Below are 20532 nucleotides of genomic sequence, written 5' to 3' on the forward strand. Positions count from 1 at the left end.
GAAGCTTGCTAACAAGTTAAGGACCGTGCAAAGAGCGATGGAACGAATATTGCTAGGCATAAAGTTAAGAGACAGTAAGAGAGCGGTTTGGATCAGAGAGAGAACGGAGTCTACTGTCCATGCGCTCAGTCGGGGCGCCTGTTGTGATAATGCGGGTGGCCGATTTAGTATCAGACAGTAGATCGCATGACAATGATTCTATGTCGGTAATGGGAGTGTCCGTCGTTGCTGTTACACGGCGTTTACGGAACGCATCTCAGTCCGTCCAAGTAAAGTCCCTTGCTCTTCTCATAACGGCTGTTAGGTGTGGGAGAGTTATTTCGATGATAGAGTGATCACTCCCGAGGTCGTGTTGGGTGTTGCGCCAATGGGCGTTGTCTGCGTTTTTAGTGAAAGTGAGGTCTGGTGTCGTGTCTCGTTCAGTAGAAGTGCCGAGGCGAGTGGGGAAGGCTGGGTCAGTAATGAGTGTAAGCCCGATATCATGGGAGTCTTGCCATAAGTTACGACCTGCAGCAGAGCTGTGTCTGTAACCCCATCCTGTGTGCGGGAGATTGAAGTCACCTCCGATGACAGTGGGGCTGCTGCCTGCGATGTTAAGGGCCTTTTTGAAGATGGCTAGAAATCGGCTATGGCGTTGAGATGGAGTATTGTAGATATTGAGGATAAATATTCCTTCCTTTCGTTTTCTGTGCGGGATGAGCTCAATGAAGAGGTGTTCGATGCGCCGATCGTTGAGATCGTGTTCGATTGCGGTAATTCTTCTTCAAACGAGTGTGGAGACTCCGTGTGGAGCGTTGTTCGCAGAGAAAGGTTGATATCCTGGAACGTTGGCCGGAGTATCGTGCGTTTCCTGGGGTAAGATTACGTCGGGTTGACCTGAAGTAGTACGAAGCTGTTGACGGAGAACGGGTTGTTTATGGAGGTAGCCTCGGCAGTTCCACTGCCACAATGTTGTGTCAGTGTTAGTGTGGGCCATGATGAAGGATAGGGGATGCCACAGGTGGCAGGGTGGCGGCGACGGTTCCTGTGGTGTCCATGGCTACGGCTTCTGCGGTGGAAGTGGTTTGTGTGAAAAGGGTTTGAATATTAGCTTCCATGGCGGTGACTCTGTGCATAAGGGCGATTAGAGAATTCTGTAAAGTTTCCATCGTGCTTTGGAGTGTTATGAGCATATCCTTGACTTTAGAGCGTACTTGGCCCTGAGCTCCTTCTTGTAGGGCTCACTTTTTTGGGGCTGGTCTTAAGAGTTCTTCGGGTTGGCTGTTGGTAGCGGGTTCTGGGGCGTTGAGTGTGGGTTGGGTTTTGGGTTGTTTGAGGCTGTGAACCTCCTGGATAAGCTTTTGGATTAAATCATGCATCACTGCGTTTTCTTTCTTAAGGTGTTCGATATCTGTGTTGTCTGTGTTGGGTTTAGGCAGTGGGGGGGATATTACGTGACCCTCTCGCGAGACGCCCGTCAGGGCCTCTGCGAAGCTCACCTTTTCTGAGGTATATCTGGCTCCTGGAGTCAACGTGGATCTTGATCTTGAACGACCTCGGTCTGGAGAGGGAGCGGGACCGGGACCGGTGCTTGGTCTCCATGGACGGGAAATCTTCTGATTGAAGGGCTGAATGCTGTGCTACTCGACGTTCTCCGAGGCGTCTTCGTATAACGTATGGCATTTTGTACCTGGAAGTACAAGCTTTGTCCGCTGTGGGGTGGGGTCCGCCACACAACCTGTACTTGGGTGTACACTGATGATCTTGATCTGGGTTGCGAGCTCCGCAGCCCCGGCAGATCATGTTATTAGGGAACGGGCAAACGTCCATACTGTGCCCGAGACGGCCACAGTGGTAACAGATATCGATCTGCTTGGGAGCATGGGATTAGTGTTTCGCCATACCTAACCATATATGGTACGTCAGGTTCGTCGAAGGCAATGACGATGGTCGGGGTGGAACCGATTCGCTTTGCGGCCAGGGCTAGAGGATTACGATCATTTACGATGTTAGCGTCGACTTGTCTGGCGTTATCGGTGACAGGGATGCCTCTGATGACTCCTTTGGTAGTATTATCTGGGGCGGCTTCGTACGCGCTGACCTCGTGGGTTACCCCGTTGACTTGGATGGACTTGATTCTTACGTACCGGTCCGCATTTTGCGGGCTGGGCGTGCTGATCACCATGATGTTTTGCTGGTTGTTCGAGCATATTGTGTCGTTTTGACTGTCTTCTGAGCTAAGTTGCGTTGATTGAAGAATAGCTGCAGTCACTGTAGGACTGCCGACCTTGGAAATATTGAGTGCTCATTTGGGTCTGACGATGATCTTGATCTCATTTGCTGGTAGTGGGAGCATGCGCCCGGCCTTGAGAACCTGAGTTCTAACTTGCTGCCTGGGTCTATAGCGAGAGCGAGAGTCTTGCGTCCTAGGTTGTTGTTCTTGGGATAGTTTTCGGCCCCGCTGCTCGTCTGGGCGACGGGCGGTACACCGACGGGAACGGGTGGTACACCAGCCCATCTCGGCGGTTAACTCTTCTGGGGAAATATCTTTGCCACACACTTGGACTTCCATGCTTCGCAGATTTGGCCAGGGGCTTGTGCGTCGTAGCAGAGCTCGCACGGACACGCGCGGGAACGTGCCAGGTAGCCTGCTAGGCCGAGCACCTGGTGCACGCGCTTAGCCTTAGCGCGGCGACGGCGTGCTCGTAACACAAAGTGGTCGCAGTCCCGGGAAAAATAAATGTCCCACCTGATAACTTGGTATCTACAGAGTCCTGGTGGTCCCACGGTTCGAATGGTACAAAATTAGGGCTGGTATCCACAGAACATCGCGGCGAAAACATTTCAAGAAGATGGAGCCGATGTGAACACAAGCTGTCGACGCTGCACTTCTTCTTAATCTTGCAATTACAAAAAAATTTTTGGGCTATGCATGGCCGCTTTTATATCTTCGATATCATCTTAACTTTCCATTACGGATGTCTCGTTGCTGTCTCATTTCATTAGAAACGAGTACATATGCGCATGCGTACGCTGTTGTCTGTTACCGATATATGTGTACCGCTTCGTAGAATAAATCAACTGTTGGAAGTTAGCGCTGTGTCCGCGTCGTACCTCTGTCTCTCGTCCCTTTTCGTGAGCTGAAACCTAAACGTTTTGCATAACAGGAGCGCCGGAAGGAACAACAACCGGAATGTAAACGGCGCCCGCCCGAAACCACCACCGACGAAGACCGTTCCCGCGATGCTGAACGAAAGCGACAATCGCGAGCCCGCGCATCTCCGAGCGAGCATGACGCCGGACTCGCAGCGCAAAAAAATGACAACCATTCAACTCTGAAGATGGAATTGCACTGAAAACACTTTGCTTTTCGTTTGAGAGCTTTGACTGTCGTCAGCTTTCGCTGACATTCCATCTTCACAGAGTGGAATGGTTGTCATTTGTTTCTTGTCCATTCCTTTGAAGCATGAATCACTTAGAGAAACACGGGGTGAACGAGCTATGGGTAGCTACGTCTCAGATAAAGAAGAGCTAATTGAAGATAACTTTGGTCGTTGCAAATTACAGTCGGTATGCTTATGAAATATTTCCATTATAGAGCGATGGCCATCTTTACAAAGCGGCTGATGCTCTCATACAAGAGCAACCACAAATGCTGCTTTGAATAATACACACGAAAGAAATTGGCGTTCCGGGAGTACTAAACTCGTCTTTTTAGAATCAAGACGGTATCCACTGAGAATCGCTTATGTGCATAATAAAATGTATAATTATATTACTAAATTATTACTAATGCAGTATTAATTATTATAAGCAAATTTATTTATGGCCATCCGCTCTGTTAACGGTCCTCGCGGCCGTCTTGAAGATTGCAGAATAAAAATGCAGCTACTATGAGACGATTTGTTCCGTAGCCACGTGTTTTGTGCAGCATCAGTCCTTAAGTTCCAGTTCATCTCTAGGTCGTGTTTTTATTTCTACTATTCGTGCGTATGTACCACAACAAATCTTCAAGGGGCACGTGACAGAAATGTGGAGAAATAGGGCTTGTGTGACGTAGAATGCACGTCTTTGAAATCAACGCCTATTCCGGAGCGTGTAGTGCTCCGTTAATTTGAAGTATGCCAGAACATCAGTGGAACTTCGGATGGCTAGTCGGCTTCGAACACAAACTCAAAGTTCGAATGCGCCTTGTAGACGCACTGCTATGAAAAAGGAGAGTGACGAGTACGTAACGCGAATTTTTGCGCGTGAGTCGTGGTACAGCATAAGTGTTTTCGCTCCCGATGGCGATCTAGACGAATAACTTGACGGTTTTAAGGTCCCGCTTGTTCTATGGCATTTCACTGTAAATAATGTTTTATAGCATTGTCGATTAGAGTAATACGCTCCTCTACGATGCTGGAGCGCTCGCTGGATTTCTAAGCATATGTAGACCTAGCCGAAGGCGTTATGGTGACGATGGCATGACGGTAGGAGCATGTCAGTGATTGTATTACGAAGATTCAACGTGGACGATAGCTAGACAACGCCGGCATAATCGCGATGGAATTACGACAGCTTATTTACCATGGATTTAAAAACACGAAATCGCATCGTCGAAGCGACGAAGCTGGTATAACGACGACAATGTCACAGCAAAGGGATGACAATGAGTGTGTGTGACGATGATAGCCTGACGATGGCAATGTAATGACGACGGTATGGAGACGTCTGTATGACCACGGTGGTCATGAAGAAAACCGCGAGACGACAATGGCGCCACGACGAGTGTATGACGAGAGTCAAATGACGACGATGGTGAGAGATGGCAGTACGTTGTTACCGTGACGACGATACGACATACTGTCATGACGACCTACGCAGCGCTACAAACCCAGCAGTACATACCCACGGAACCTGTAAATGACACTCTCGGGGATCGCCACACCACTGTGCACGGCGCCAACGGCGCAATACTGACAATCGTGCTAAGCAAAGCAAATTATTTAAATACCGGAAGTCATTGTACTTTCATGTAATGATTTGAAATCCATATTTTTAACTTTGCACTTCTTTTACAAGTAATATGTATGAATACAAATAAACAGAAGCCGTTGCCTGCAAATCAGATACAGAGCAGGCGGCGGCTAAAGATACCTTCGTGTGCTACCTCAGGGCACCAAGACTGCTAAATTACAGGCCTTCACTATTCAACGAGCAGGAATAAGCTAACCGGAAGAACTCGATTACTCGTTAGGCGCAGCCATATAAAAATACATGGAATGAACCACAGAAAGCCTAACCGTAATAATTATCTTTCATTGAAGCATAGGTCGTCTGAGGGCTTTGAATTTCCCACTCTTTATGGCACGTGCTAGAGCACGGGGCTTTATGGCCTGGATGCGTGCTTGTAAGCTCAAATACCACGTACACCTGCTGCTAAAACGATCTTGGAGATTCGCTACCAAGGCTGTGGGAGGCTATGGCTAATACTCCCAGGGCTATGATAGCCGCTACAGATTCTTATTCGGCAAATCACTGCATGCGTCGTGCAGAAGATGTGGGTTGGGCTCCTACCATATGGGCAAAAAATAGTGTCCTGCCTTTTCATTTACCTTTCCCTTAACATTTGTACATTGCAAATAAATGAAACAGATAATTTCCCTTGCCCTTTGTGTAGCTCCATTATCTGTTGCTTATTTTGATTCTAACAAAAAATTTAGCCACTTCGATACTTTTAATCCTTTAGCATTCGTTGGGTACTTCTAGCATTTCCCACGGCCTGCCTGCCTGCCTGTCTGCCTGCCTGTCTGTCTGTCGGTCTATCTATCTATCTATCTATCTATCTATCTATCTATCTATCTATCTATCTATCTATCTATCTATCTATCTATCTATCTATCTATCTATCTATCTATCTATCTATCTATCTATCTATCTATCTATCTATCTATCTATCTATCTATCTATCTATCTATCTATCTATCTATCTATCTATCTATCTATCTATCTATCTATCTATCTATCTATCTATCTATCTATCTATCTATCTATCTATCTATCTATCTATCTATCTATCTATCTATCTATCTATCTATCTATCTATCTATCTATCTATCTATCTATCTATCTATCTATCTATCTATCTATCTATCTATCTATCTATCTATCTATCTATCTATCTATCTATCTATCTATCTATCTATCTATCTATCTATCTATCTATCTATCTATCTATCTATCTATCTATCTATCTATCTATCTATCTATCTATCTATCTATCTATCTATCTATCTATCTATCTATCTATCTATCTATCTATCTATCTATCTATCTATCTATCTATCTATCTATCTATCTATCTATCTATCTATCTATCTATCTATCTATCTATCTATCTATCTATCTATCTATCTATCTATCTATCTATCTATCTATCTATCTATCTATCTATCTATCTATCTATCTATCTATCTATCTATCTATCTATCTATCTATCTATCTATCTATCCTAGCCGTTTTTCCGCCTACGTGAGTCGCTGGGTAGTCAGTGGTCAAATGCATAGTGTATCGGGCTTGTGTGCTGAGATGAACTGGTTCGAAACCAAACATCGGACTAACCGGAGTAACTAAGCATGGGCGAATGTAACCATACGCTAGACTCCTGGACTGAGCGGACCACCCACTGCACAGCGGAAGAGCTACCTACGGTCATGTGCTCTTTTCCAAAAAGTTTACTCTCTGTTCTCTCTCCACGAACCTCTTTCACGACGACATGGGTCAGTGTAGATGCGGGCTGGGTAGGCACCGCTGATCCAAGAAACACCTTGACGCCGACCTGGAGTATCGGATACGTACCACGCTGTCTGTGCTAGTCTCCAATGAACCTCGTTGATGCCAACTTGGCCTAATGGGCGTGTGTCTGAAGGTTCGCGCCGCTTTTCAATGAACGTTTCTCACGCCAACTTGGGTAATTAGGTACGTACCACCGGGAATGTGCCGCTCTCAAATGACAAGTGAGATCCTATAATTATATCCAGTGCTGCGCGAAATCGAACCAACATGAAACGGGCACCTCAACAGCAGCAACACCGCGCTTTAGCAGTCTGATCCACATTGGGTATGCGGCGCGATTCAATGAATGCCTGTCATGCCAATGCTACAGCGAATTGCGCCGTGTACCCACTAGGTATGTGCCTCTCTTCACTGGACCCCTAGCTAACTTGAGTTAATTAGTATGTACCACCGAGTGTATGGCAAGCGAGGGAACAATTCTCAGCCTTCGCAGGCACTGGAGCGCCACGCTTCTCGTGTGGGAGGCCGCGCATGGTCTTCGCGGCAGTGACACTAGACGGCGCAGTGTGTCCAGAAAGAATCGGAATAGGGAAGGCCGGTTGATGCACGACGCGTTTCTTAGGCGCCGTGAATTTCGGAGGCCACACGCAGGCTTTGTGGTGGCGGCGCTAGATGGCGCCGAGTTTTCTTAGGGAAGCGCAATGAGGAGTTCCACTGCAGTGCACGCTTCAGGCATACCTCGCTTTGACAGTGGGAAACGTTGTGTCGGTATATTGTTTTTGTGCTAACGCATTACCGTTCACAGTGGTCGTGAGATGGGCTCTGCCGCGATTTCGTATCTAGTATTTAGTCTGAGTACTTAGCATTCAGATTTATTTAAACAATAACTCGCGCACAAATAGTGCTACAAACAACGTACTTTCTTTCACGTGTAGATACAGTGCGTAATTTTGACAAAGTTGCCCGTCACACCCTATCTGTTTTACTCGGAGGTATTATTTCCCCCGAAGTACATAATATAAACTGGTATAGTTAAATCATCCAACACAGAAAAAAAATATCAATATTACCTTTATTTTATTCTCTTGATCTCCAGGACTGAACTTGAATGAATGACGAAGGTCCGTCACCACATGAGTCGCGTCACAGCTTTTCAGGTGCTGTTGAACCTCTCCTTGGGCGGGAAAAAGCAACAAATGAATATCATTTCCACATTCGCAAAATGAGGTTTCGTATCACTGTTGTGTTATATTAAAAAAATGTCTCCCAAAGCTATCTGGATAGCTTAGTTTCAAGGCTAGTGTCTACCATTGTTTCGGCGGTTCATAACTTGGGTTCGCAGAAGGAACTTTCTGCATCTTACTGTTATCAAGTGAGATTTTAAGCGCACGTTGCTAAGGAAACCCTAGTAAATTGCGGTAATTTCTGTGATATGTGTTAGATTTTTACCATTAACGTCTAAATTTCCTGCACTGATGTAAATATATTCTTTACATGTAATCTCCTGTAGAGCTAACGTCACCATATATTATAGAAAACATCATTAATCAACAGTGAAATTTTCAAGTATTGTTCTTATTGAATAGGCTTTCAAAGAAGCATGCACTTTCCACTTATTCGAGTTCAAAGTAATTATACTTACGATGGTCCTAATTTCAAGCTTATTCAGAACCTGCATGCACTCAAGAGTAAATTTTATAAATCTGCCCTGCTGAGAGAACGAACGTGGTTTTATTGCCTTATTAGCTTTTATGAAAGCAATGCACTGCATAAGACGTTTTCAACTGCGACAGCTCCCCAGGGTTTGGGGGAACGCATTGAAAGATTGTGTGCGACAAAGGTGCTTTTAGCAGAATGCGTTGTTGGGCAAGTTGCTTCACTCTATTTGAAAAGATAGGATGCGCTTTGTAGGCGATCACAAGGAAGAAGACGGGACAGGCGCAAACCCGACATGACCGCTGATGCTTGGCATGATGATGAAAACCTTCATCATGCCAAGCACCAGCGCTCATGTCGGGTTTGCGCCTGTCCCGTCTTCTTCCTTGTGGTCGTCTACAAAGCGCATCCAATCTTTCCAAATAGAAAGGTGCTTTTGACTCTTATAAGCGACCGCTCGGAATGTTCAACCTAAATAAATTGGAACGGACAAATAGTATTTTTTTTCTGCAAATGCTGCACGGAAGTTCATTAGGTACATTACATTTAAAAGAAAAATTTAACTTAGAGTCACTGCAGAAACCAAATTCAATCGGCGATGCGTTTATAAATATTGTTGAAAAGTGCATAACTTTAGAAGACGAGGTTACCAAGTCCTGAAAATTGACATCTAAACTCTGTAAACTGAGTCTAATAGTATACTTATAGCTCACAAAACTGATGTACTATACACCGCTATCAAGTTTACCACTTACATATAACTAAGACATCTGAAAAGCCCTTGTAGACACTGTAACACGCTCCCTTCAGATATATATTATTAAACCAGATTTCATTGCTTTAAGTGCTGGCTTCCTAATATGTAAGCTACATGCTTCTGTTCTTATGCAATTCACTGATCCTAGGCAATTTGTTAAAAAAAATATAGGGTTTAAATAAAAACTATGCTTGCAGCAGTCACTAGAATTCAATTTTATTTCCTTAAGTGCGACAAATTTGAAACAAATGACTTCATGAATTATCTAAAAAAGAGATTTCTGGCTTTACCTGCAGTTGAACAGATGGCATCACAGTCGGCCCCCAGCCATGACTTCATCTTAATGTGAACAAGTTGATGAGATCCCGTAGAGGTTATTCAGTCGTGTCCCTTTCGTTAGAATGTGTTTGCCCATTCTCTAGCTTGTTTTTTGAATACGATATTCTTTCCATTGATTGTTTTGCCATTTCCGTTCTTCATTCCTAATGTTTTATTAGAGTGAAGACCTTAAGTGGCAGGTTGCAATGGCTCATACGCGAAAAGAAAAGTCGCATCTAGTCCAGTGATGCAAAGAATATCATCAGGAATGGCTCATACCAGCGTAAGCAAGCGAACTTGCGATGGATCAATAGAAACGAAAGAAAGAAATAACTAAGGAAAAAAAGGCCAAGAGAAGAAACGAAAGAAAAGAACGAAATAATAAAAAAATATGAACAAAGAAAGAAGGAACGGAAGAACGAAAGAAAGAAAGATGTTGAGAAAGAGAGAAGGAAAGAAAGTACGAAACAACTTTTAGGTAGTGCATTAGGTGCTCCCATGTGTCTTGGAAGAGGTCGACCTACGTCGCATTATGCTTACTTTACACTGCGGCTCCTTATGCCTCGCTAGAAGTCTGAACCCTCCTATCGTACAACTTAATGCATTACCACGTGTGGAGCAGGCTTTCGCCTCCACGCGTTGCAGGGGCGCTACAACGTAAAGCTATTCCAAAGCTTCATATTGCAATTCTGCAATCAGCCCTCCACAACCTTTGAAAATGTTTTTGAGCCACCCCCACTTCGCTTGTCTGTCCCGCGACGTCAGTAAAACTGCCGAAGCTCCTCATCTCATATGGCGATGCAGTCTGATTGTGCATGGTTAGACCGAACAAAAGAAATATATATATTTTTTCTTATTGTATGCTTTTTCACCATCAGCCCTCCGCAATCGGTCAAAAGCTTCCGGGCAACGCCCACTTCACCTGTCTGTCATGCGACGTCACAGAACCGCGAAAAGTCACCGCGTGAAAGTGACGCGTACGCAGTAAAAATGCATTAACATGCTGAACAAAACTGGATTTTTTCCCTAATAGCTGGAGACAGCATCGTCCCGAAACGCATAGAAGATGGCTGCGCCCGATCCCTCTGGCAATGGCTACTTGGAGCTGCCAGGGAGAATGAATTTATTTGCGTATAGCAAACATTTTTGCTTAACAGTATAACGTTGTCCAGCCCTTTTATCACGAATACGACATCGCTGTGCCAAGGTTTTTTTCGCCAAGGATATGTTTTAGCTGCATTTGTACCCTTCCGTTGCAGGCCAGCGCGATTTTCTACTAGTTACCGGAAGCTAAGCAAGAACAAAAGGACCAATCGCATACGCTGGCACCAACTTCCTAATCCATTTATCTACCTTCACAAACAAAGCCCTCTCCCCTTCGGCGTGCTCCTCGCCTCTGGTCAGCCAATTATATGAGAAATTCCTGTCAAGTAAGGCAATGCTATTCGCTTTAAAGCAAACAGAGGTGACTTCCTGTAAACGAGCAGAGCTTTTCATTGGCCTGTTCTAACGCTTCGAGTCACCGGCCGATGCTTGCGTTGGCGGTTAGCAAATTGAACGTCATGTGACTGGAATGAAAACAGAATGGAATAGTTCTATGCTCCCAGGAGTGTAACATGCTACCAAACTTTTTTAATCTCCTATTATAATCATCTGAACTAGCATGCAGGTATACATATAAGGTGGCGTCTCTAAGCGTCATGAAGGTGTTTCTCTCCGTATGTACCTCTATGATACTAGGAAAACACTCTAAACGCGTATACACACATCGCTGTAGCCCTAGAAAACTGGCGTTAAATAATTTGCTTGATACGTTGCCCCCTAGCGAGCAGGCGAAACCATATCAATTTATCAGGTACCGGGTAAGTCACAACGCTTCGCCCTACTTGACATTTACGGATAGACCATCGATCAAGTCTACTCGTCTTATTCGGCGCACTAGCCTGGGCATGCGCTCTTCCAACACAAAGTACAATTTCACACTGCCAATTTTATTGCGATAGAAATTATATGGGCACCTCAGGGAAATTTCCGCCATCGGCGTCACGGTGATGTTTATCTAAAGTCCATGTGTGATAACATCGCTGACGCACGCGGTACTCTTAGGTGCTAGCGGAAGCTTGAGAGGGTGTGACGGGATGTGACGGCGGTAGGATGCGGCGGTGTCCTGCCTTTGCAAGGGAAGAACGTGGGGGGGGGGGGGTGCGCTCTGGGAGGGGGGAAGTTGTAGTTTAGTTGACAACTGCGGCAGCTAAGGGCGGCCGCACACGTCCCGTATTTAAGGCAATCTGCGTTGGGTTCGAAGGCTAGCCGGCTGGATACAGCTCATGATTTCGTGTGCGCTGTGCTGTCGCGCGCCTAGTTTTCGTCGAAATAAGAGGCAACACGAAGGGCAATCCGCTCGCCGCTACTGCCGCTCTTCACCACGCCAGCTTTCGGACAGCGAGTGTCCATTGTTCGCTTTCATTTCCATAACTTTATCGTTTATTTATTTCATTTTATAAGCCCAAGTAATTGCCCCTATCTTGTCCTTGGTGTCAGTTTTTGTTGGCTTCTTGTGATACGACTAATAAAAATCGGGCCCCTCGGTTAACCTCCTTTCTTGTCGCTTATTACATAACGAGGGTCTCGAATCAGGCAACATTGATGCATTCAGGAAGCATGTGTGGGTTTATTGACCGGGTTGCCTTCACCCAAAAAGATCGCGTTCTCGTGACGCCAGCGGCAGAAAGGATGTTCCACGTGCGCCGCCAAGGTCGCTGAGGGGTGGCGCTGGCTAAGACTCCCAGGGTTCTACTAGGAAACAAATACCTGAGAAAGTGGATGGGGAAAGGGCGCCGCGGTAGCTCAATTGGTAGAGCATCACACGCGAAAAGCGGAGGTTGTGGGATCGTTCCCCACCTGCAGCAAGTTGTTTTTTCATCCGCTTTCATTTCAATTAGTTTATCGTTTCCTTATTTCATTTATTAAGCACAAGTAATTTCCCCTATGTTGTCATCGGTGTCAGTTTTAGTTGGCTTCTTATGATATGACTAATAAAAATCGGGCCCCTCGCTTAATACCCTTTCTTCATTGTTATCGAGTGAGATCTGATTGTGTTTGCTTGTGCACGCGTCGCAACATGCTTGTTAATATGGATAGTAAGCGATTGTCTACAGGAATTGGTTCAGCTGTTAAAACGACAAAGCTTCCTTCGTATAACTGTCTAATAATTTGCTACCGCAATCAATGCTTCGTCTCCCGGGCGACACCGTGACTTTTTTTTGTTACTGAGAGACTGCGAAGGTTTATATTGTTCCGGTTTAACGCTTACACATAGCCAGATCCTGTTCACAATTATTGCGATAGCATTTACATTGACACTGCAAGAACATTTCTGCCATCGGCGCTGCCGTCACCGTGAGGTTCCGCATAAACTGCATGTGCGATAATATGGTCGCTGCGCGCCGTATCCTTTATGTGCGTGTGAAAGTGTGTGAGCGCGAGCCGGTCATCGTGGAAATATGTAGCGCACGCAAGGGGGGGGAAGGGAGGAGGAAGCGTGCGGTATTTCATCACGAGGAAGGCTACGCGAGGAAGGGAGGGAGGAGACGCATTCTAATCCGGGTGACCCAGGCAGCCGTGTGCGCCAGCGCGGGACGCTGTATCTTGAAAGCCATCTTCGACGCGGACAGAGTGCAGCGCGTGGTGTGTTTTCACAGCTTAGTTTCTGTTGACGTGGGACAGAGCGCGACCGTCAATTCGCTCGCTGCTGCTGCCACGCTTCCTCAGTCCAGCGTTTGGACAGTGCGTTTCGGCGGTCATTAAGGGACATGTGTTCATGTTTGCTAGTGGCCGCGTTGCACCATGCTTGTTAATTTAGTTCGTACAACTATGTTTACAAGTTTACGCGGTCTATAAAACTACTTTCCTTACTTCGTATAGCTGTCCCGCAATTTGCTATCGCGATCGATGCTTCGCTTATGCTTCGCCTTTTCGTGTGCAGTAAGTTGCTTGTGTTGTTTCTTTGTTTTCTTTGTGCTGTTGCTGATCATACTTTACCTTTTTTGTATTCTGGATCGCTCAAGACAACGGTAGCCCCGGTAAAGCAGATACTGTAGAGCGCCACAAAAGCTTCGATGCTGTTTCCGAAATGGCAGTAGACTTTGTCGCCAGGACCAACGTTGTGAGCTTGAAACACAGCGGCGCAGCAGCGAAATTTCTTCAGAAGTTCTTTATAGGTGAGGTACCTCTCTCCATAGGTCTAAAGTAGAGATACATGGTAGAATCAGAGGAATGTTCAGAATTTTAGAATAGACAACGCTGTGGCGAACTGCAACAAAATTGTACTCAATTTAGGACATAAGTGCATCTGCTTAGTTTGTGTGCCAATAAAAAAAAAAACATGGTCACGAGGTGGTTGCAGTATGTAGAAGTCTGGAAAAAGCATGGCAACGTCGGTTTCTTGGGCACCGTTGGCAAGCAAGCAACCACATGTTATTTGGAGTGCTCTGTTTGAGGCCCAGATGCTGGTATCCTATGCAAATATATGCAAAAAAGGTTACTATCAGTAACCCATGCAAATAAGAAGTACGAAGTGAACTGAGCAAGCGTAGCTTCTTGCTTTGCTGCGATAGTTTTGTAGTACTGGATGCTTAATTGTGCTTCTTGGGCGAGAAGTCATCCGAGGCGATGACAGACACGCCATCATTTGCGTCGAGCACGCGACTTCGTACTGCGTTCCCCAATGACATAGTGTAAGTATCGGCTCGTCGACAAAGAGATGTCCGGTCCATGTGTCTCCAACAGCGAGCAGTTGTACTTCGTGAACGACTACACTGTCGGGGAGGGCAAGGGACTGAAGAAGAAATAGCGCAAGACAACCGAAGACGTGAGTGAGCAGGGCCCCAACGGACCAGCTACACCGACTCACTTGAGAACTTTCGCGCCTTTCGACATCTCTAAGAATTTATATTCCATACACACACCGAATTTCAACACCTACCTTGGTAATGTGGTTCCGAAATTAATTAAAGTGCTTTCAACGCCACGAAAAACATAGCCACAGTAGAAGTAGCGATGCAGGCTGCCCTAAAAATTGAAAACTGCGCGCATACTAGGATACGTAGAAGACCGGTCATTTATTAAGAACTGTGGTCGCACTAGTGCAGGTATTATTTCCAATGTCGTGATAGACATCAGCGACGAAGAGTTACAAAGGCTTCTGGACTCAACAGTGAAGGTCATCGAATTTCATCGCTTTGGTCACTCGAGGAGCGTCAAGCTTCTTTTTGAGGAAGGCATGCTACCTGATCATGTCAAGGTGCGCTACGCGAGACGCCCCTTGCGTCTTTATGTGCCCCGACCACAGCAATGGGAAAAGCATAGCGTTTCCGTATTGCATGAAACTGTATGGTCACAAGTGCCTAAAGCTAGGCTCTTGAATCTGCCGGGAATCAGTGACCACTCAGTAATACACGCCACGTTTTTCAACCACTTACCGCACCCCAAAAAAATAAGTAAGACTATCACACTTTATGACAAAGGATACTATGAAAGCATCAACAGTGAACTTGATGCGTTCCGAACCTGGTTTCTAACCGATTTTCATGATCGCACTCCTGAAACTAATTGGCTACTGTTCAAAAACAACATGCACGCCCTCATTGACAAATTCATACCCACCATCACCGTAACTGAGCGCCATGAATCCCCTTGGTTCAATTCCGTGCTAAAACGCATGAATAACAGAAAGAAAAGACTTTTCCGAACCGCCAAAAAAACCAATAACCCCACCACGTGGCAAAATTATTACGAAGCAGAAAAATCCTATAACCTACAAGTATACAAAACTAGACACTCTTTTTTTTCTTCTACTCTACCCGACATGATTCGTACAAACCCACGTCAATTCTGGAAATGCATCAATCCTAACCCCATCAGAAACATAACCCTGTGTGACGATGATAATAATCCAATTGAAGATTATGACGTTGCGGAAGTTTTGAATTTATCATTCAGCTCAGTTTTCACCCACGAACCCGATAACGAATTACCCGATGTCCCTTCCTTCAACTTTCCACCTATGCCGGGCTTCAGCTTCGAACCTGATGGCATGGTCAAAATAATCGACTATTTGAAATTAACCGCCTCAGCTGGTGTCGACAAAATTAATACTACAGTGTTAAAAAATACAAAACATGCAACTAGCACCATATTGTCTCATATATTTGAGCAATCCCTTTCATCAGCCATTATACCCCATGACTGGAAAATAGGCAAAGTCATCCCAGTCCCCAAAAAAGGGCATTCATCTTCTGGCCATAATTATCGACCAATATCTATCACATGTATCACTTCTAAACTAATGGAACGTATAATTTTCTTTCAAATTATAAAATTTCTAGTATCCGTCAACTTCTTCCACCCTAACCAGCATGGCTTTTTAAAAGGGGTTTCTTGCGAAACACAGTTAGCCCTCTTTATTAACGACCTTAGCTCTAGCATTGACCTTAACATTCCTATTGACGCCCTCTTCCTCGATTTTTAAAAAGCTTTTGACAAAGTTCCTCACAAACGACTATTCCTAAAACTTTCTCGTCTCAATCTTAACGAACATGTTTTTAATTGGATATGCAGCTTTCTCACTAATCGGCAGCAGTTTGTCTTTGCTAATAAATGTTCATCTTCTTATTCCTCTGTTATATCTGGGGTACTTCAGGGCACCGTCTTGGGCCCCCTTCTTTTTCTCATATATATTAATGATTTGCCTGCTAACATATGTTCTAACATTCGCATATTCGCTGATGACTGCGTTATGTACCGGCCTATTACTAACACCGATGACATTTTATTTCTTCAGTCTGACATTCAGCACGTACTAACCTGGTGTAATTCATGGCTAATGTCCTTAAATGTGAAAAAAAAAAACATCTCTGGTATCATTCCACCGACGTCACTCGCAACCATCTTCAAAATACCTAATCGGGAATGCAGAAATCGCTTCAGTATCAACTTACAAGTATTTAGGCATCCATTTGACATCTGATCTAAATTGGTCTTTTCATATTTCACAGGTTACTAACGAGGCAAATCGCGTCCTTGGTTACTTTCGACGAACCCTACGACTAGCACCCCCATCAGTGAAATCCCTTGCTTACTTAACACTTATCCGCCCCAAATTAGAATATGCATGCGCGATCTGGGACCCTCATCAAAATAACCTTTCCATTAGTCTTGAATCTGTACAAAATCGCTCAGCTCGTTTCATTTTCTCCGCCTATTCCTATCACGTAAGTGTAACTGAACTAAACCGTAATGCTCATCTCACAACTTTAGCGAACCGCCGAAAAACTTCCAGATTGTGTCTCTTTCATAAATTCTTTTATCATCCATCTCTGAATCCCATTATCAGTCCCGCCCATCGCATTTCAAGTCGCACAAACCACGGGAAGGCCGTCTACCCGCCCCCTGCTCGCACTTCTGCGCATCTGTCATCATTTTTCGTCCATACAGCAAGGGACTGGAATGACCTGCCAAACGCCATCGTTGATCAGATCGACTCATCGTCATTCAGATCATCCGTAGAAGGAATGTACTGCTGAAATTCCACCCCCTCATGTAATACCCCTTCAATGGGGCCTTTGAGGTACTAATAAATATGTCAGCACTGTCTGCACAGGCGAGATGGCATGCCTCCATTGTGCCGACAGCCATGACATGTCCTCATGCACAGTAAAGGAAGCAAATTTTTGAATTGCGATTGACCCCAGGAAGCCAATTCCAAGGATTGTCCTAAACAGAAGAAGTACATAAAATACTGAGCCAAGTGAGCAAGACAAGTATGTCCCAGAAAGAGGCCGCCGCCTCAGTGCAACAACAAAGGAGAAGATCGCATCGTTGGCGTGTTCAAGCTGTAGCTCAATAAGAGGGCTCCCGAGCTCCAATTCCGAAGGTCCAACAGAACATAGTTGAAACGGCAACGATAGATCTCTCAGAAGCGTTGTTTCAAGGGAGCCACGCAAGCCCAGAATCTAATGTATGGTCCCACTTGCGGCCCCGCACACTGGCCTTGGACTGTCAGTACGAGCAAGGACAGCGCACGGAAAAATCACCATTGGACTCTGCCATCGAAGTTATGTTGTGATAAATAATCGATGCCCTGCAGCTGTGGGGAAGACGCTTGGCGTTTGCCTCTTGCGTGGTGCAGTGCATCGGCTCCGTCAATTATGAACGAGAGCCACAGTGACTTCCGTGGAACGCCATAAATTTTCCTTCTATCAAACTCCTAAAGCTACCCGGCACCGGCGAACACCACCCTCATCCAGGTAAGCCCACTTTTGGCAAACTTAGAGCCGTTTTCCACTGCGGCTTCGCGGCGCCGCCGCTAAGCCTAACGGCTTCGCCGGCGCGCAGGCGAGAGCAGGCCACTCAGCTGGCAAGATGACGGATTTCTCTGCTCAAAGCAATTACGATCCCGATGTCATGGCGTGGGCGACGATCCCGGTCCTCGAGGGACTGCAATTTGTGGCTGACTCTATCGCTTGGCTGAGCGCCGCTCCCAGTGCAAAGCCACGATGGCGGCTATGCCTGCCCCGCCTACTGGCAAGGCACCTTCAACCCAGACAGGATCCGCCACGCACGCCACAAAAGGATCCTGCACGAAGCGCCGCAAGCCTACAAAGACGTGGAAACGTAAGGTTCTGCCTCGGCCACATGCAAACGACTTCGTCGTCATCCTCAGGCCTCGTGATTCAGTGGCTCTCCGATACTTCTTTAACGGAGGGAACTCGGTGCCGCCTTCGTCACTTTCCTCGTAGTACAGAAGGCGGCGACACTCAAAGTGGTTCTCTCGCCGGAGCAGTACTTCGTCGTCGCTAGCCTGCGGGAGGCCCAGATGGCGTACCAACTGCTTGGTACGCCAAGCACTTCGCGCTACAAACTGACTTCGAGCTACAAACTGGCAAAGGCAAGATGGCCGCCCACGGCCACCCGAGAGAGAGAGAGAGAGAATAAAAATTTTTATTGGGTGAATGCAGCTTTGGAGAGGCGTCCTCATTCCAGAATGCCTTGAGCTCGGGCCGCGTCCTGGGCCCTCGCAATCAGCTGTTGCTGATCCTCGAGTTAGGAGCTGGCCAAGGCTCTATCCCAAAGCTCGTTAGTGGGGTAAGTGTTAGGAGGATTTAATGGTGCCGCTCTGCACCCCCTACTATGTGCCTGAGGGACCCGGGCTCTGCGCAGAAGCGGCATTGCGGAGAGAATTGTGTAGGGGCTATGAGGTGATTTCTGGTTGGGTGGGGGAATGTATTAGCCTGTAGAGCTCGCAGAAATCGCTCCTGCTCTCTAGGTAGTGACTTGTGTGGGGGTGCATGTGTTCTGCGGGTTAGCTTGTAGTGTTGTGTGATGCCTTGGTACGAGATTAAAGGGTGCATGCGCTCGGGTTCAGATTCCTCGGCGTCGGCTCGGTGGGTCAGATCTCGAGCCACGTGGTTGGCGACCTCATTGCCAGGAATGCTTTGATGAGCTGGCGCCCAGATGATCATGACTGGTCTCATTGGCGGATTTTGATTGATGATCCGGAGCGTAGTGGTATGAATTCTGCCGCTAGCAAAGTTTCGGCACGCCTGTTGGGAGTCGGTCACTGTAGCTTCAACCTCTGTTTGGGAGAGCGCGAGGGCTATGGCCGCTTCCTCGGCTTGGAGGGAATTGTTTCGTGTGAGTGAAATGCTGCTCCGATGTTCTTTGTTGACGACTACGGAGGCTGTTGTGGCTGCGCGTCTGAAGCAACATGGCGAGGACGTCTGCCACAGCGCGGTCACGGTCGCGAACCACGAGAAGACCGACACCCTACGCCAGGCTCGGTGGTGGCGCACAGACGAACTCTACGATATACGGAAATTCGGCACGTCGAACAAGGCTCGACTTGCCTTTTCCAGCAGAGTCAACCTCGCTACTTTAATTAAAACATGGACATCACCTGCCTTCAACCCTAATACCGGACCATCGCGGCCTGCTGATTGCGTGGCACCGTTGGACACCGGGCTGATTCGTGTCCCTACCCCGCCAGTGCAAACTGGGGCCGGTGTCCATGTTCAAAATACGAGGCTCTGCCTCCGCCCTAGCTGGGTCGACGCGGCCTGCTATCCAGGCGAGTAACAATCCGGTGGTCTCCCCCGTCGAGTACTCCGCCTGGGCACCGGTCTTGATGGGTCGGGTGTGGCGATGCCGGGTGCTGCCTGAGCCAGCCTCGCTCCATCAGGAGGGACCGTAGTGGTTGACCTCGTGAATTGTGCTGGGCTCGACACCGGTCCAACGGGTGCCGCACCACTGGCTAAAGTTGCCGCCTCCAAGGTGCGTGGTGCTCCGCTAGAAGCGCCTGGTCCTCCTGCGGGCTGGAACTCAGAAGTGGCAGTCGAGGTTGCTGGCCAGATCCCGAGGCGAGGCCTGACGTGGTCGGCGTGTCTTTGCCACATGGCCCCGTCTGGCATGCGGACGAGCAGCGATGAGGCGTTGGCAGGAGACACCACTTCTCCGGCAGACCAGGGTGGCCCAGGACGGAAGTTCCTGGCAACAACTGGAGCTCCCGACTCTGGCAAAGGCCCGGGACGGCACCAGCTTCTGCTTCAGCTGCTTCAAGAGCGCTGTGGATAGGAGGTCCGGATGCAAGACGTCCAAGGGTGTGTTGACGGGATGGCACCCTCGGTCAGCAGCCAGCTTCTGCTTCAGCTGCTTCAAGAGCGCAGTGGATAGGAGGTCCGGATGCAAGACGTCCAAGGGTGTGTTGACCATCCGACCCAGCAGGAGCTCACACGGGGCACGGCCAGTGACATCGCGAGGCGCGGTCCGGTACTGAAATAGTATCCGGGCAATCTGCGTCCGGAAATCCCCAGTTTGGCTCTTCTTGAGCTTGTCTTTGATGGTTTGCACCACCCGCTCGGCTGCACCATTTGAAGCAGGGTGGTACGGCGGAACCATCATCCGGCGGATTTCGTTCTTCGTCAGTCAGGCCAGGTACTCTGTGCTGGCGAAAGCAGGACCATTGCCGGAAAAGAAGACATCTCGCAACC

At 47.0% G+C, this 20532-nt stretch overlaps 1 protein-coding gene across 1 annotated transcript in view; it reads right to left on the reverse strand.

Annotated features, from left to right (window-relative positions):
• LOC126526315 (uncharacterized) overlaps positions 1-20532 on the reverse strand; it is a 99501-nt gene that overhangs the window by 39494 nt on the left and 39475 nt on the right. Inside the window, exons 4-5 of the mRNA XM_050174217.3 lie at positions 13529-13730; positions 7827-7930 (exon numbers count right to left, since the gene is read on the reverse strand). Of these exons, the coding sequence (XP_050030174.2) occupies positions 7827-7930; positions 13529-13730 (306 nt within the window). The remainder of the gene's footprint in view (positions 1-7826; positions 7931-13528; positions 13731-20532) is intronic.

Source organism: Dermacentor andersoni, chromosome 8, assembly GCF_023375885.2.
Source record: "Dermacentor andersoni chromosome 8, qqDerAnde1_hic_scaffold, whole genome shotgun sequence".
NCBI lineage: Eukaryota > Metazoa > Arthropoda > Arachnida > Ixodida > Ixodidae > Dermacentor > Dermacentor andersoni.